The 17,717-nt window shown below is 38.8% G+C and overlaps 1 protein-coding gene and 1 long non-coding RNA gene across 2 annotated transcripts; one reads left to right on the top strand and one right to left on the bottom strand.

Annotated features, from left to right (window-relative positions):
- Positions 1–1,924: 1,924 nt before the first annotated feature.
- On the top strand, positions 1,925–15,944 carry gpn3 (GPN-loop GTPase 3). Its single transcript, XM_078554177.1, has 8 exons — positions 1,925–2,032; positions 3,417–3,525; positions 4,966–5,133; positions 6,305–6,429; positions 9,127–9,242; positions 10,870–10,966; positions 11,831–11,959; positions 12,813–15,944. Exons 1-8 carry the CDS (start codon positions 1,985–1,987, stop codon positions 12,879–12,881), a joined length of 861 nt encoding a protein of 286 aa, XP_078410303.1. The 5' UTR covers positions 1,925–1,984; the 3' UTR covers positions 12,882–15,944.
- LOC144687729 (uncharacterized) lies at positions 12,187–16,929 on the bottom strand. The gene is made up of 2 exons (XR_013578201.1): positions 16,834–16,929; positions 12,187–12,547 (listed from the first exon to the last, which is right to left on the bottom strand). It is a non-coding gene; the product is annotated as an uncharacterized LOC144687729 (long non-coding RNA).
- Between the last annotated feature and the right edge of the window lie 788 nt (positions 16,930–17,717).

The following is a 17,717-nucleotide window of genomic DNA, read 5'->3' as shown; positions in this document are numbered from 1 at the left end:
CTCCACTCTCCCTTTTTGTAGTTCAAGACCTTCTCTTTTGCCATTTAACATGTGCATATAATTTTCAGTATATGTCTGCAACACTGTAATTTGAATCCTTCTAGTCCTTTGCTCACTTCATGTTCAAAATCCAATCACTAAATTAAATAAAACAAATGCAACTGTTGAACAAATAGAATTCATCACAGTTACTCTTGAAGCCAACAACTATTTAATTGTTTTAGAGTCATCGAATCCTTATAGCACAGATGGGAGTCATTTGGCCCATCAAGTCCATGCCTGGTCTCTGTAGAGCAATCTAGTCAGTCCTATTCCCCTTGCCTTGCAAGTTTATTTCCCTGAAGTACATCTAATTTCCTTAAAATCATTGATTGTCTCCTCTTCCTCCATCTACGTAAGCAGTGAGCTCCAGGTCATTTCTAAGCGCTGCAGAAAAAAAGTTCCTCTTCACATCCCCCCTGCATCTCTTACCCAAAACCTTAAATGTGTCCCTTAGCCCTTGTAAGATCAACTTATGGGAACAGATTTAAATTTTGTTTTCATTGTTGAATTAAATCAAATTTGAGAATGCTATAGAAAGTTTTGCAGAACACATTATTAAAAAACAGAACAATTAAGTTGTTCCAATAAATTTACAAACCACAATAGCAAAATTCGAGCACTTTAGCCATTTCTAAATTTGATTTACAGCAGCTACTCATACCTATGAGCTAGTGAATACTTTTAACTGTTGATAGCCATATATGTAACATTTTAGGCGTTAGGTAGTAATTGTAGTCGCAGTCCCTTGAATTCCTCCACCATTTGTTAAAAGCTTGACATCATATGTAATATTTGCAATCACATATGCAAATCAAGATTTGTTTAATATCAAATATGAGAGAACACAAATCGAGACAATGAACAATTGGTGTCCAGAACCCTCATTATCAAAGCAATGATAAAACCCATCATCAGTTGATGGGCTGAAGGATTAGTTTCCAGTGAAAGATGATTTATTTCTGGCTATCTAAATTTCACCCAGTAGAAAACTGTATTAATATCTGTAAAACCTATGATGCAAGGAACAAAGATCTTCAGAAACAAGCTTCTTGAAAGGTTCACTGCTTTCATGATGTGTTGAAAGGTTTGCATTTTGTTTTGAGAGGCAAAAGGGCCCTTTGATACGTTTCAGTGTGATTTAAATAACACTGAGTATGGTTATACATAAAGAAAAAATATTTTTAAACCTCAAAGGGGGCATCACTGGCACTTTATAGACTTTAGTTGAAATACACTCTTACATTACAACAGTAACTACACTTAGATACTGCAGATGCTGGAAATCTAGAACAAAAACAAAAAAAACACTTAATTGGCTGTAAAACCCTTTGTTACGTCCAGAAAGGAGTGTAAATGTAAACCTTTAGAAACAGATTCACAGCCCAGACGGAGGCCTTTCGGCCCATCGTATCTGCTGGGCCCAGCCAACGTCAGCTACAGTTTTAGATAAACTGGGATTTACAAAACCAGTCTTTGGTTAGTTATCTGTGTTCGTTACGATATATATTTCTATATATTCCGATTTTTAACCAATGATGTAAAGAGACTGGCGCTGAAGGAGTCACACTGGAAGTTCTCTCTCTCTCTCCCCCCGCAGACGCTGCCAGACCTGCTGAGCTTTCCCAGCATCTTCTGCTTTTATTAGAGAGAGAGGGAGGCGCACTTGATTTAAACGCAGGTAAAACATCCGTTGCAAATTATTTTCTTACGGAGATCATTGGTATTTAGGGGAATAAATGTAGGTTAAAGGGGGAGCTGTTGAGGTCTCTGTGTGAGTGTTTGTTTTTTAAAAGGACAAGCTTGAGGAAGGCATTTCGAATTGCGCGGTTGAGGGGGGGGTAACGTTGTCCCACATCGGCTTCCGTAGCCGGAAGTTGCGTGTGACGCGGCGCCCTGGGCCCGGATGTTCCATTGACGGAGTTGGTGGGTTAATGGCGGCGCAATGCCTCGATACGCTCAACTGGTGATGGGACCTGCCGGCAGCGGGAAGGTATTTCGCCCTTAAGGCAGTAGCAGCGGCAGGAGAGGAGAGGACAGCACCGTGTCTTTAATTATAAACACCACTGGGGTGGGAAACATGCCCGGGCCGCCCGGGCACTAGGAGGGGGTGGGCTCAGCCAAAGCGGACACCCTGGTATTAGGATAACAAGTAACTATCACCGTGTTGACAAGCGAGCTCCCACTGGCTGCTGCAAAATCATTTTCATTATAATATTGTTAATTAGTTTTTGCAATGATTCCGTACTAGTGCGTTGCGATGTAAAATATTGGTTGCCTTGAGACCAAAGAGGCTTTCGCACAACGTGCAGCATCGAACCATGGAAGTTTGCGACACCAAAGCAGCCCACTCAGCCCATGGTATCCTCTCTGACTTTTTTTGCTTGAGCAATCCCACTGCCTCACACCCTCCCTGTATGCCCATAACTTTCTCTGCTTCAAATCTTTATCATTTTTTTCCCCTTAAAGTTTGCAATGGTCCTCTGCCACAACTTTTTGTGTTTAATCATTCCACACTTCAACTGGCAAGAAATTTCTTTTCACCCCTCCGCTCACTTTCATTGATCATTTGAAATTGATGACCCCCTTTGTAATGACGCTACAGACAGCAATCTCATTTTCTGTCAAAATTTAAAAAAATATATATTAAATCTCTTCTCCAATGGAATTAGTCTTATCTCAAATCTCTCCGCATAATGGTAGCTTTCCATACCTGTTCTGGTGAATTTGTGCTGTACACTTTCTGTGGCTTTTATGTCTTCTATCACAGGGAATATAAAACTGCTCTTACTATTCTAAATGTAGTTAACAAATTTTTGTATGAATTATTAGTTCTTTCCTATCGTACTCTATATTCCTAATTATAGGTCTTCGTTAGTCATAAACTCTAAAGAAAATTGCATCACATAAGCCATGTTATGGAATCTTTCTCAGCTGAATACTAAAACTTAATGAAAAACAGGTTTGTTTTACAAAAACACAATCTTTCTTTGGATTTTATTCTTTGTGGTTTATAAAGTATTTTGAACCCCTTTTAAATTATTTTATTATACTGTTCTGTGTCCATTATCCTTTTTTACCCTCAAAAGATTAGATGATAGCTAGCAGCAGTAATTATATGGGAAAATGATGCCTTCTGATCCTTTAAAACAATTGAAGCACTTATGATTAAACACATCTAATTAGACTGATGCATCACTAGGTTAAGCAGTGAAATTTACACATTTTTGGTTACAGAATGTTGCAAATTTCTAGTCATCAAGTGAGGAATTGTTAGATTATAAGTGAACAAGTTTGGGAGGATTTGTGTTCTTTGATTTGTATATTTAATACATGATGCTTGAATAAGAAGCTGGATTTGCTGTATTTCATTTCAGAGCACTTACTGTTCCTCTGTGCAGCAGCACTGTGAGGTATTGAATCGGTCTGTGCAGGTGGTGAACCTTGACCCTGCTGCAGAATACTTTGACTATCCTGTCTTGGCAGGTGAGTTGACTAATGACTTTGTAATTCATCCTTAAACTGTTCTTTTGAAAACCTAAACAAAATGAGGTTTAGCAATTTGCTTTTCCAGCATAACAGTGTAAAGACTGTGCGCTCTTGGTACATTGTGTATACCTTGCATAATATGATAATATCCATTGCAAACAGAAGTTAGTTTTCATGCTAAATTCTTAGAAATATCTATTGAAATGTAATAAAAAAATAAATTCTGGGATAGAAAATTCTCTCAATGACATAATTTTCTAATAGGTGAATAATGTATATAAAAAAAAATAATTTACATTGCCTTGTATCAAGAATTGGTTTAACTTTAACCTCATTTTAGCACCATATCCCTCGATCTTCTTTTCTGTTCCAAAACTCAACTGGTTACCTCTTCAACTTATTTATGTTTTCCTATCAGTTATCTTTCCTGGTGACTTAGTTCACAAGTCTAATGCAATTTATATATCAAAATAAATCTACCTGCCTTCCTTAAATACTTTTCAACTTGTCTCCAGGCATTTGAATGTTGAACAAAATCCTGCAGTTTTGCCAATCCCCTTCATAATCTTAAATTTAGAATCTTTAGATTTAAATTCAAAATGGATGGGAGCCTGTCCTTGTTTTGCTGAGTACTGTTCAACTGTTATTAAGAAATGCATAAAAATTTGTTTTTTGCATTTGCAGTATATCCTTGAGTACTAGGAAAAGCATTGATGTTAGGGCATAGGAGACACTTATGTTCACCTAATAATTTGCACAAAAGCCTGTTGTTTGGGTCACAGTCACTCCCGCAGGCTATGTCAGAGTGCACAACCTGTCTATATGTTCATTTACTGAGCCAGAAACAATAGTAAACCTTGAGCAACACCTTGTACACAGATAGTTTTCCTGTACTCTCAAGGGCTTATTGGATAACTGAATTGATGAGCTGTGTACAAAAGAAAATTGGCTCTATTTTTGTGTATGCAACATATTTTGGGTTATATTCCATGGTTATTGTTAAAAATAATAGCTGTAGAAAATTATCTTTTCTGTCAGCAGTTTTATTCTACAATAATTGATTGTGGTGGATTTACTTGCTTTTAAATGGTTATTTTGATAAGATAAAAATACCTGGAAAAACTCAGCAGGTCTGACAGCATCTGCAGAGAGGAACACAGCTAACATTTTGAGTCCGTATGACTCTTCAGCAGAACTGTTCTGTTCAACAGATCTGTTCTGTTGAAGAGTCACACGGACTCGAAACGTTAACTATGTTCCTCTCCGCAGATGCTGTCAGACCTGCTGAGTTTTTCCAGGCATTTTTATTTTTGTTTTGGCTTTCCAGCATCCGCAGTTTTTTGCTTTTATTTTGATAAGATGTCCAGTTTTAAAACTGAGTTCCCCGATTCTAAAATGTTATAGTGAGTTACCTTTCTTTACTGTTATTGGATATAGATATCCGGGAGCTCATCCAAGTGGATGATGTAATGGAAGATGATTCCTTGAGGTTCGGCCCAAATGGTGGACTCATTTTCTGTATGGAATACTTTGCTAACAACTTTGATTGGCTGGCAGATTGCCTAGGTCATGTGGAAGATGACTATATACTATTTGATTGTCCAGGTAGGTAGAAATTGATATGTGTTTTCAATAGTAGTTTGATAATGAAATGCTATGATGAAGCAGTCTTGGATTTTTTCCAGTCATGGCTTTTGTGTCTAGGGCAGGCAGCGAAGAAATGGTGGGAATGTTGACAAATGCTGCATGATTACACTACTAAAACTGTCCAATGCTGTAATGAGAAAGAAAAGGAGAAAAATTTTAAGGGAGCGACAGAGGTAAAAATCAACTCGAGCTGATTACCTCCTGATGGGAATTCTGTTTATAAAATAGAACTGGAGAACTGTAGCCTAGGAGGAGGGTCATTGTGGCTATGCAGGCTCTTTGAAAGCCTTTTTTTTCCACTCCCTGAGCCTTTCTCTTTTGAATGTTACCATTGAATCTGTTTCCACCACTCTTTTAGTGTGGTGGAACAGATAATTTGCTGTTTGCTGCGTAAGAAAAATTCTCCTCATCTCACCTCTGGCTTGTTTTCCAATTGCCTTAAAGCCCTGTCTTCAGGTTAAGCTTTGTTCATTTTTGTTGTAAATGCAGTTAATTTATTGCAACATTTAGCTTGGTATAGTGTATTGATTAGGTGTAGCAAAATTTATACTATATTATAATCCTAACACAGTAATAGCCTCTGATTTAGAAAAGAAACCTGGTCAAAGAAGCAATCACAAAAGTGTATTGAGTTACTACGATACCAATTTTGGGCTCTTCCTGAATTTTTTTTCCCCCCTCCCCATCCCTCCTGAAGATGCTGACTCATGAAATGCAAGTGTCAGCCGCTCCTAATACTTTCCCCAAAAGCCATTCCATGAGAAAATTTGGACAGTGAGCATTAGCAGGCTATTCAATCACATCATCTCATGATCAAGTGAAAGTCGGAAAAGCCAATCTTGACTATTCTCTCACTCAACATCCATATCTGTATTTTCTCGTCATATTTTAAGCTTGGATGGGTTCTGTCTGATCTATATGGCTTAGTGTTATGCCAGTGTTTCTTTTATCGTTAGACCGCTAGGTGTGGGGTTTGGGCTTTGAGTGCATAGTGGTTGTGATAGCATTATACACCCAATTTAAACTCTGTGCACCTTTGTAACTGAACCCTTTCAGATCTAATAAGTTTTGATTTTTGGGTCTGCAAACAAGTTTGTAACCTAATGTGCCTTTTATTCCTTCATTACAGGTCAGATTGAGTTATACACTCATCTTCCAATAATGAAGCAGCTAGTGGAACAGTTGCAGCAGTGGGAGTTTCGTGTCTGTGGGGTATTTCTTGTTGACTCTCAATTTATGGTGGAGTCATTTAAGGTAGTTTTCACTACTTGATCAGGATGTCATAGTAATCCTGCACTGTTGCATTTGAAGTCTTTGTAACCATCTAGTTATTACATGACCAATGTTATTGAATATCTACTATTTTTATTAAATATGTGACTTGCAAAAAGGTAAAACTTTTGGTCCAGACCTTCCCCCCCAACTTTTATTGCCTTTTCCCCCTCCTATTCTTCTGAAATCAGTGATTTATGTCGGAATACAATTCCACAGGGTCTTCAGTACTTTGCTCTGGTGGCCATTCTTCTTGTGAGCCTAGATCATGATATCAGAAAGTTGTTTGACTGTGGAGACAACAGCCCTGAGTCTGAGACTGTCCCCTTCCAATGTCACAGGGCTTTCAGAAGGATGACAGCCATAAGTGAGAATGTTGAGTGTGGAATTTTCTGTGCCATTGGCGTCAGGTGTCATGGCAGGTGTGAGGAGACAGTGTGCTGGGAAGGCCAAAAATCGGTTTCAACCAATAGTGAAACCAGTTTGCGATTGTCCACTCCGCCCTTCAATGGCAGGCCTCCTTTCCTGCTGCCGGACGTCAGGAACTTTGTTTTAACACATCTGCATATCATTATAAGCCCTGTTCGCTGGAATCATCCCCCGATGCTGGGTAATCCAGGCACACGCTGATGTGTTTCACAACTGTACATAAGCGACGTGCGCCTGGCGAGCTGCACTTCGCTCAGGACTTCAAGGTTTATTTGCCTACCTTTCTTCAGGCAGTGACCATCAGCGCCATGCTTCACAGGCAGCACCACATCACTTTTAAGGGGACTCATGGGCAGGTATCTACCTACCAGAGCAGCCATAAGGCTTTTCAATGGCTGCAGGGCTAGGGCTTGCTTGGGGAAGGGGAAGAATTGGCTTCAGGCAAGGGAAGAGGCGGCAGGGCGAGAGCTGTACTCAGGAAGGTGGGTATCCCAGGGGATGTGTGGGGGCACATGTTGATCTGTGCAAGTGACCTCAAACTGGAGAGGACTGAGGAGGCAGTCAGTTCAGGAGATTAAGCCAGATGGTGACGTGAGGGTGTGTGTGAGAGAGTGAGTGGTGACGTCCCTTGAGCTGGCAGTGAGTGAGATGCCGGTGAATGTGTGGGGCCTTGAGTGTGTGAGTTTAGAGTGATCTAATGGTTGCTTTACCCAGGCACAGATGAGATCATTCATTTGCTTTCTGCACTGGGTGGTCAACCTTTTGTGTGCAGCATTGGCACTGACCACCTCTGCCACCACCTCCCAAGCTGGCGTATCATAGAGTCATAGAGGTCTACAGCACAGAAAAAGGCCCTTTGGCCCATCGAGTCTGCGCTGGTCAAACAAGTACTTAACTATTCTAACCCCATTTTCCAGCACTAGGCCCATAGCCTTGAATGCCATGGCATCGCAAGTGCACATTCAAATACTTCATAAATGCTATGAGGGTTTCTACCTCTACGACTCTTTCAGGCAGTGAGTTCCAGATTATTCCCACCACCCTCTGGGTGAAAATATTCCTCCTCTCATCCCCTCTAAACCTCCTGCCCCTTACCTTAAATCTATGCCCCCTGGTTATTGATCCCTCCACCAAGGGAAAAGTTCCTTCCTGTCTACCCTATCTATGCCCCTCATAATTTTATACACCTCAATCATGTCTCCTCTCAATCTCCTCTGCTCCAGGGAAAATAACCCCAGTCTAACCAATCTCTCTTCATAACTAAAACTCTCCAACCCAGGCAACATCCTGATAAATCTCCTCTGCACTCTATCTCTAGTGCAGTCACATCCTTCCTATAATGCGGATTCCAGAACTGCATGCAATACTCTAGCTGTGGCCTAACCAGCGTTTTATACAGTTCCAGCATAATCTCCCCACTCTTATATTCTGTGCTTCGGCTAATAAAGGCAAGTATCCCATATGCCTTATTAACCACTTTATCTACCTGTCCCGCTACCTTAAGGGATTGGTGGGCATGCACACCAAGGTCCCTCTGATCCTTGGTACTTCCCAGAGCCTAACCATTCATCGTGTATTCCCGTGAATGGTGAGACTGATGGGCCTCCTGCGGCCAGAGTGGGGGTAGAGGACATCGCAGCGGGCCTTCAGGGTGTCCAGAAGGTGTCCCAGGGATGTATCGCTGAATCTGGGTGGGGGGGAGGTTTTGTGCTTTTGGGGGTCATGTCTTTACTGGTGCCTTTCTGGGCTGCAAGCATTGAGAAGTGTCAGTGTAGCTGCAGTTTAAATACAGCACCCTGCGTGAGGAAGTGGTGAGGTAACGGTGCGGTGGGCAAATCGAAGGCTGCGAGCTGGTGTATTTCCTGTGGCTACATAATTAGAGGCAGGAATGGGACAATACAGCGCGAAAAGCTGCCATTGCGACCTGCAGGTAAAATGTCCTTTTTCCGCTTAGTGCAAATCTGGGACGATTCTGCCTTGAGTGTGAGGTCCTCCTTTATAGCCTAAGGGCACAGAGGTCAGTTGCATTGTCCCTCACTCCAACTGAGATTGGTGATCTTAACAAAAACCAAAGATTGAATCTGGGATCTTTTTGGTCTGGGTGGCTCAGCACCCTATAGTACATATTACACAAACTTATTCCATCAGCTCAAGCATAATCTATTAATTATTTTATAAATGGTTAATGTTTGATATAAATCTGACATTCACTGTAAAATATGCAGATGTGTAACTTTATAATTTCCTTAGTTTGTGTCAGGTGTTTTGGCAGCCCTCAGTGCAATGGTGTCTCTGGAAATTCCTCAGGTCAACATCATGACAAAAATGGATTTACTGAACAAGAAAGCAAAAAAAGAAATTGAAAAGTAAGTGAAACCTTATTTCGTATCTGATGGACCCATTATACATACAATATTACATATTGTAACATACCTGTTAATGGTATACAGTTTCAGAAATGTATCTTGTTATATTGACCATTTTTAGATTGTTTTCGGATTGACAAGTGACGGCTGAAAATTATTTAAGAATTTTACAGTTCAATTCCTGATGCATTTGTAGATATGGGTTGTGGTGCCACATGACAAAGCAAATGTAAATTTAAGCTGGGAAAAGTAAATTTGGAACATATATTATGAAAAACCTCTTGACTGAAAGGTGACATTTTTGGAATTATTTGCTTTGCAGGATAGTGGAGATTGACATTAGAAGTATTCAAAATTAAGTTGTGTGCTAGACTGTGAGCTTCTTTGAGCCAAATTCTTCACCTTGACATGTATTTGTAAGAACACACATTTCTATAATTACACCGTTTGCATTGTTCTACATACTGCTACCATGATATTACACACTTCAGGATGAGAGCATTTTTTGGCAGTTGCCATGTGGGGATTGGTGGTGGCCGGACAGAGATGCTCAGTCACTAACCTACCTTTCCTGGGAGATTGGTTGCTTTCATTTGTTGTTGAGGTGCCTGGAGAGTGTATTCCCATCTTCCCTGTGTAGTGTGTACAATATGGATCTGTTGTGTTTGGGGCAGGAAGAGGACCCAACTGCTTGGTATTTTTCCTGTCTTTTAAGTTGAGGTTGAACATTGTGTATTCTGACGGGCAAATACCATGCAGACAATTTTTCTCTTATTTGTGGTGGAACATTGCCTTAGTGATGTTTGCAGCTTTCTCTGACAGCGAAGGTTTGTATTTGTACTTGTTTGCATGTTTGAGGGCCTCCTTAACCTGAAAAGTGGTATGTTAAAAGCCTTTTAAGGTACCCTTGATAATGCTTTTAAAGTAAGAAAGGACTTTCCTCAGAATGTCACAAAGCACGTTACAGATCGTGAAGTGCTTTTGAAGTGTTCACTGTTCTAATGTAGGAAACAGGACAGTCTAAAGGGTGGAAAGGAAGGTCCCACAAACAGCAATGCGATAATGACCAAATAATTTATTTTTAAATATTTTTGATTAAGGAATAAATGTTGCCAGGACACTGGGGAGAATTTCCTTGTTCTTCAAAATAGTGGCATGAGATATTTTATGCTCACTTGAGAAGAAGGGCAGGCCCTTGGTGTAATGTCTCGCCAAAAGATGGCACCACACCAGCAGTGCTCCATCCCTCCCTCACTATAGCACTGGAGTGTCAGCCTGGATTTTGTGTTTGTTTCTGGAGTGGGGCTTGAACCCACACCTTCTGACTTTACATAGTTTACTCTCTTCCTCTAAATGGGATTTCCAATGGGTGATAAAACACGAAGCAACTCGAAACAAGTGCAGCTTATTTCAGGAGTTGTAATGCTAAAAGTGTTTATTTTTCTATTAAATTATATTCACTTTCTTCCTATATTGAGTTCTCAAAACAGCAGAGGAACTCTAATTTGAAGATTCATTTTACAAAACAGTTTTATATCAAACTTTTCATTTACATTTTTAGAAATTGTTTTGATACAGTTCTTGGACATTTATGTCAATAATATTTCCTGATATTCTTTCATTAAAGGTATTTAGACCCTGATATGTATTCATTGATGCAGGACTCAACTGACACTTGGAAAAGCAAGAAATTCAGAAAGCTAACCAAAGCAATTTGTGGATTGGTAAGTAGTTTGTGCTGCAATCAAAGAAGCCAAATTTCCATTAACATCAGAAATGCTCTATTTAATTAGCTGATCTCAAACAAGCTTTGTATTCCATCATTACTTAAGCTGTTCTGTCTTTGTACAAATAAGTGATTCTGTGTAGCATTAGTAAAATATTAGGCATGAAGGTTATTATGAATAGAGAAAGCTGAGAAGATTTATTAACAGCGTTCAAATGATTAAAGGTTTTAATAGAGTAAATAAAGGGAAAGTGTTTCCATTGGCCAAGGTTCGGTAATCATAGGACAGAGATGTAAGATCATTGGTACTGATCAGTGCAGTGTTCTGGCAGCAAATTGAACCTCAACATTGATTCTATAGAGAGTGGAGCTATAGTACTGGAATTCTCACTATTTTGACAAGGGTCACAGCAAATCAATGGTCCCAGGAAATTTTTGGGTGCTGCATGTAATTGCTTGAGTTACCTACGCCATTATTTGCAAGAGAATTTGAGACATCGTAATGGCATATGCCATAGACATACCATTACTACAGTGCATGTTTTAAGAAATTCCAAATCAATTTACTGGATACAACCAAAGACCATGACAATCCAGGTCTGACTTGAAACTGAGCTTTTCTCAAAAATCTAAACGTACTTTGAGCATTTTAAAAATAATACAAAGGTACCAGTGTTTTTGCTAGCAACATTTTATTTGTGTTTTTTTTAAACATAATTTATTTTAAAATATTGGCTAAAATGCTATTGTGAAAATCCTCAATAGTGAAAATCATGGGATCTACAATTTTATAAGTTTCATCAGAATGATGCTGTGCAAACATTTTGATAATGTTTATTAACATCAACATTTGTCTTTTTAGATTGATGACTACAGCATGGTTCGTTTTTTGCCATTTGATCGTTCAGATGAAGAATGTGTTAACATAGTCTTGCAGCACATTGATTTCTCCATTCAGTATGGAGAGGATTTTGAAGTCAAAGAACCAAAGGTGAGTGACATATAGATTCTGTATAAGAGCTTTTCAGTGATACTGTTTGTCCTGACCATCTTCTGTCCTGCAGCCTAGTGGTTAGGAATCTCTCTGACTATAGATATTCCATGATGGATTAGTAGGTGACGCACTTGAAGTAATTTAAGCATGACTTTATCTTATGTTCCTTATTCACCAAACTGACCAAGCACTAGATATATTAAAACTACATCAACAGATAGAGATCAGTTGTTGTGACTGATGGACCTGTGATTTAATCTGTGGCTTATGAACCAAGTATGTACATTGGACAATGATAGGACCAAGTTTCAGCTGTGGTGCTTCCTACAATTGAAGAACCTGCACACGTGCACTTTGTAGGGTCACGTAAAGAATGGGTACTTGGATGAAATACTAGTGGGTTCCTGACTCCTGTGGAATTCCAGGATGAATCATTCTCTTTAGGAGATAAAGGGGAGCAATTACTTTTTAGCAGATAACACCAGGCTGTAAAGATGTGAGGTTGTACAGTTCAATAAATGAGTATCCATCTTTAATGTATTCTTATTCAGTTTTTGCTTCGTTTCTCTTCGATTATCTTTGGAACTAAAAAAAAATTGCAACGAACTTATTAACACATTTATGATATACAATTCAATTGAGTAACTTTGCTGTTTAGTAGTATATCTTGAGACAATTTAAAAATTCTTTTATGGGATGTGAGTGTCGTTGGCAAGGCCAGAATTTTTTGTTCATCCCTAATTGTCCTTGCGAAGATACTCTGTTCAATTACATAAACCTGCTTTGAAATAGCTGAGGTTTTCAAAACTTGCTTGCATAATTATATTTACTAATGGGCCTTTTATTACAGGAGCAAGAAGAAGACACTGATCCCCCTAGCGCAAGTGAGAAGTTTTTTCAAGGTGCAGCAGCAGACTGAAGTTCCTGGATATGGCCAAATGTTTGGACCAGTTAAACATTTGGTGTGTTAGAAGCATTCTATTTGGATCCATTGCCATTGTGCCTTTTCAACATTCCCTAATATGAGGCACTTTAGGAATTTTGTTTGGAACTCAGCTAATTTATACCATATTGTGTGGAGGAGATCTTAGAGATTTCAAAACTGAAAAATAAAATTATTAATGTTTGAGCTTGCTAGGTAATTATGTGTAGATAACTTATCAACACACCGGGTTCCTATTCTACTTAAAGTACCAAAAAGAATTCATTGATGTTTAGCAAGAATGGTGGCAAATCTTTTTTATCTAAAGTAACGTTTTCAAAGGCCTGTACCTTTTAAAAGGTTGTTTGCTTCAAACTGTGTGAAGGATAGGTTTTTGTTTTTCCTCAGTTTTTACACTTCTGCTTTTGAGTATGTGTTCTCCTTAAGTATGTTAGAGTAAATTATTTTTGACAGCCTGCAGAATGGGCAATGTCAGGAATTGTACAGCATGCAGCAATGAGTTTTGTTTTAATAAATCTCATTTTTTTGTTCAAAAATATTATTTTCATATGATGGGGAAAGCTTACAATGGGATTTTGAAAAAAAATTCATGGGATGTGAGTGTCACTGGCAAGGCCAATGTTTATTGTCCATTTCTAATTACCCTAGAGAAGGTGGTAGTGAGTGGCTTTCTTGAACTGCTGTAGTCCATGGGTGTACATACACCCACAATGCTGTTAGGGAGGGAGTTCCAAGATTTTGACCCAGGGCTAGTGAAGGAATAGTTATATATTTCCAAGTCAGGATGGTTTGTGACTTGGAGGGGACTTGCAGATGGTGGTGTCCCCATGCGTCTGCTGCCCTTGACCTTTTGGGTGGTAGAGTTCGCAAGTTTGGAAGGTGCTGTCAAAGCAGCCTGGGCGAGTTGCTGCAGTGCATCTTGTAAGATGGTACACACTGCAGCCACATTGTACTTGTGGTGAGGTGTAGGATAGGATGCCTGTCAAACGGGCTGCTTTGTGCTACATGGTGTTAAGCTGCTTGATTGTTGGAGCTGCAGTCATCCAGGCAAGTGGAGAGTATTCCATCACACTCCTGACTTATGCTTTGTAGGTGATGGACAGGCTTTGTGGAGTCAGGAGTGAGATCCTTTTTGTAGTTTCCAACCTCTGACCTACTCTTGTAATCATAGTATTTATGTAGCTGGTTGAGTTAAGTTTCTAGTCAATGGTGACCCCCAGGGCGTTGATGTGGGAACTCCGTGATAGTAGCACTATTGAATGTCAAGGAAGAGATGCTCAGATTTTCTTGTGTTAGAGATGGTCTTTGCCAGGTACTTGTGTGGTGTGAATGTTTTGCAGATATCAGCCCAAACAATGTTGTCCAGGTTTTGCTGCACACGGGCAGGTACTGCTTTATTTGAGGAGTTGCGATTGGAACTGAACACTGTGCAATCATGAGCAATCAAGATGCCAGTCTCCGTGTGTTCTTGTTCAACGAGAAGTTGCCAGCTGCATCACCGAGAAGATGATCCAACACCTTAAAGTGGCCTCCCGATTGAAATGCCTGAAAGCATATTCCAAATGGTTTCTCCTTAAGTCCGTGCAACTACCGGTTGTTTGTCACGTAGTTAGCAGAAACCAATAGGATTTGATCGTATTCCATAAGCCACATACAAAGCACCCAATACGCTTCTACAGCGAAAACTAAAAATATAAGTAAGCCAACATAAATCTAACCACATGAACTAAATGCTTATAGAAACTTGAAATAACTGCAAACATTTATAAATTCAAGTTCATTTGCACTGTATGGAAAGAAAAGCTTAATTTGCTTCAGTTCATGCAACTGATTGCAAATGTAGTATGACTCTTTGGCAGTCATCAAACGGGAAGAGAGTGTTTTTGTTTCAACCATAAAAATAAATTTCTTATTTTGGTACCAGCTGAATCAGAAGTTTTGCAATGTTTATATAATGGTAATTAAATAAAGTGAGTCTCAAATCCCAGCCTGACTAAGATGGGCACCTGCAAAGTTGTCTTTCTCGTTCTTGGCTGGATTGTGGAAAGTTGTCCCAGAAAAGTTTTCTTTTCACCTCACACAGCTGTGTCTCCTGTGTTGACAAGAGAGTTTAGTGGATTGAAAATGCTTTCTTGACCAGCGAGTATAGATATGAGAGACAATAACTGGGAAGGGAGAGTAAGGTAGAAGAGGAAGTACAAAAAGTCTTTTTCAAAATTGCCTTTTTGTCAATATGCAGATCTTTATATCTCAAACCTTGCGCAAATGAAAATCTTATGCTTTAGGTTTCTGGCTATTACACATACTGCACTTGGGTACCATTTGTTCCAAGTATTACAATCTTTTTATAGTCATTTAAATAACCATAATTCGGAATGTAATACATTGCCATGAAGCTTAATCTGTAAGAACATATTTGCTGTAATTCAGCATTTGGAATTGAATGTAACAAGATGGGTTGGACATCATGCAGAGTTAAATGTTAATGATCAAACTTCCTTGTATCTTGGAACAACAGGCTTTCCAATGTAGTCAGATGGCTTTGAAGTGTCATGAGAAGAAAGCATATAGTTAGTCTTCTGCTTTGAGTGTCTGTTATATATAAGAGATGCTTATGCAAGGAAATAAGTGACTGTAATGACATCAACCATAGATGATTAAAGTTTAATCTTGGTGACTAGTGTAACAAACATAGATTGAGGGATTTATTAACTACAGTAATGAAAGATAAAGTTAAGCCACAATTCAAGGGATTCAAGAACAGTTAAGTCAGGACACCTTGTTTGAGAGAAGTAGCTTTGGAGTTTTTAAACAAAAGAGTTTACCTGTTTTCACATGATTCAGGAACAGCTACATTGAGGTCTTATCTGTGATGTGTAACTTTTATGTAGACAAAATGATGCATAAACTAAAGGAGCATGGTTTTCATGAGTCCTTCAGAGGAATCAAAAGGTAGAGCTAGAAACTTAAAGCCTTTGTTTGTGTCTAGTTGGGCTGATTACCTATACTAAATGTCAATAAAGCCTGTTTCACCATCAAGTGTCTTGTGCTTTCTCAAAATGTATTGTAGTGAACCAGGGAAGGAAGGAGGTTGACTGACAGTTGAATGTTGACAGATGACATGTTCATGATTATCCCTTTGTTCCCCCCCTCCTTTCTCAAAACAAATCTATCTGCTCTGAGTAAGTACCTTGCAATAAATGAAGCCTACCTTTAAAACCTATTTAAAAAAGTTGTATTTCAATCAATTCCAAGTAAGTGCTACTTCTGTCAAGAGCTTGAAGCAGCTTCTGTGCAGACATGTAAGTTGTAATATATCTGGGGTATTTGGGGGGGGCGGAAATATAACTGTCTTCTAGCTAATAGCTCAAAATGAATATACTCTATACAACTCAGTTTTGTTCAACTTCCCAGGGAGACTTTATTATTGATGCATATCTACAACTAATCCAGAGGACAGCTTGACTGCAACACTATTATCCAGGCTTGGAGAAAAGATGAATACATTAGGAACATATTATTCAGAAAGAGGGAAGCGTTAGGGGTAAAGTGAATGGAATAACAAGTTCCCGAAACAGAGACTGTCAACAAAGCACCATGAAACCTTGTTATTTAAAAATTAAGGTTACATTTGCAGTATTTATCCAAATATTCTCCATTCTAAGATATTCAAATAGGGTTATTAGTATCTGCATTTAGGTGACAAATATGCACATTAACATTTAATTTTAAATTAGCTTTGAGATCCAAAATCTTAATTTGAAATGTCATTATTTGGAATATATCTTAATTGTTAGAATTTATAGATATAAATTTGGTATCAAATCCTGACTTTGTTTAAATATAATTAATCCTGATTTTAATATTAAACAAGTCCTTGTACAATAAGATGTGTACACAGGATAGAGCAGGTAATAGATGTGCTTACAGGGTGGTGTCCTGGACCCACAGTCATAAGTTGCTGTCCTTCAAGAGAAGAGTACATTCATCAAAGTTGAGACACTTCTGAAATCATATATATTCTCAATTAATAAATAATAGTAAAAGAGATCAACTGATGACATGTGATTATGGAGCCCTCCATCAATCTGTATCGATGAGCAATTTTCCCAGTTTGTAGTACATATTTTTGCCCATTTGCTTGAAATCAGTGTTGATGGAAAAAAATATCACCACATTCTTATTGATCCAAATGACAGAGATAAATATTGATAATGAAATTTTATTAAAGCTGACATTGTCAAAAGGATATTACTCCCCTGCCCCTGTACTTATTCTACAGTATAACAGAACTAAAATGATATGCACACTGAAATGATGACAACCTGCATAGCAGTTAGATACATTTCTGGGTAAGATTCTATAGATGCAAGCAGCCTTTCAGTACAACTATTTTCCTAGAGGCATACATGCTGATTATCAGTGTTTCACATGAACAGTCTGCATTTTGGGGGCCTGGTCATTCTTCCAATGTTTGCTGACAGAAAAACCTTGGACGCCTCTTGTATTAAAGAGTGAAAAAGAAAAACAAAGGTGCAATGGGGTCACTGAAAGTGGAATTGGGCAATGGTGTGACAAATGATGCTACAAAGGCTGCAACAGCGCTCAGTATTTTATTTGCCTAGGTTTTTTACACAGGAGGAGATGGGTAACAAATGATCTAGAAAGGGAACTAGGGAGTGTTGCAGAGGTAAGTTGTTTGTCACAATCCACATTACTACCAGCATTGTTGCCAAATAGCTCTGAAAACCTAAGATAAATGTCATAGAATCTCAGAATTTTTATAGCACAGGAGGCCATTTGGCCCATTGT

Source organism: Cetorhinus maximus, chromosome 12 (genome assembly GCF_964194155.1).
Source record: "Cetorhinus maximus chromosome 12, sCetMax3.hap1.1, whole genome shotgun sequence".
Taxonomy (NCBI): Eukaryota; Metazoa; Chordata; class Chondrichthyes; order Lamniformes; family Cetorhinidae; genus Cetorhinus; species Cetorhinus maximus.
Note: the sequence above shows the minus strand (reverse complement) of the source record. Positions and strands in the feature narration are given on the sequence as shown.

Excerpts from the sequence above, each read along its gene's own strand:
- gpn3 (XM_078554177.1), top strand. The coding sequence starts at position 1,985 with ATGCCTCGATACGCTCAACTGGTGATGGGACCTGCCGGCAGCGGGAAG. Across the intron at positions 6,430-9,126 it reads TTATGGTGGAGTCATTTAAG|TTTGTGTCAGGTGTTTTGGC; the intron begins GTAGTTTTCACT and ends TAATTTCCTTAG. Across the intron at positions 10,967-11,830 it reads CCAAAGCAATTTGTGGATTG|ATTGATGACTACAGCATGGT; the intron begins GTAAGTAGTTTG and ends TTGTCTTTTTAG.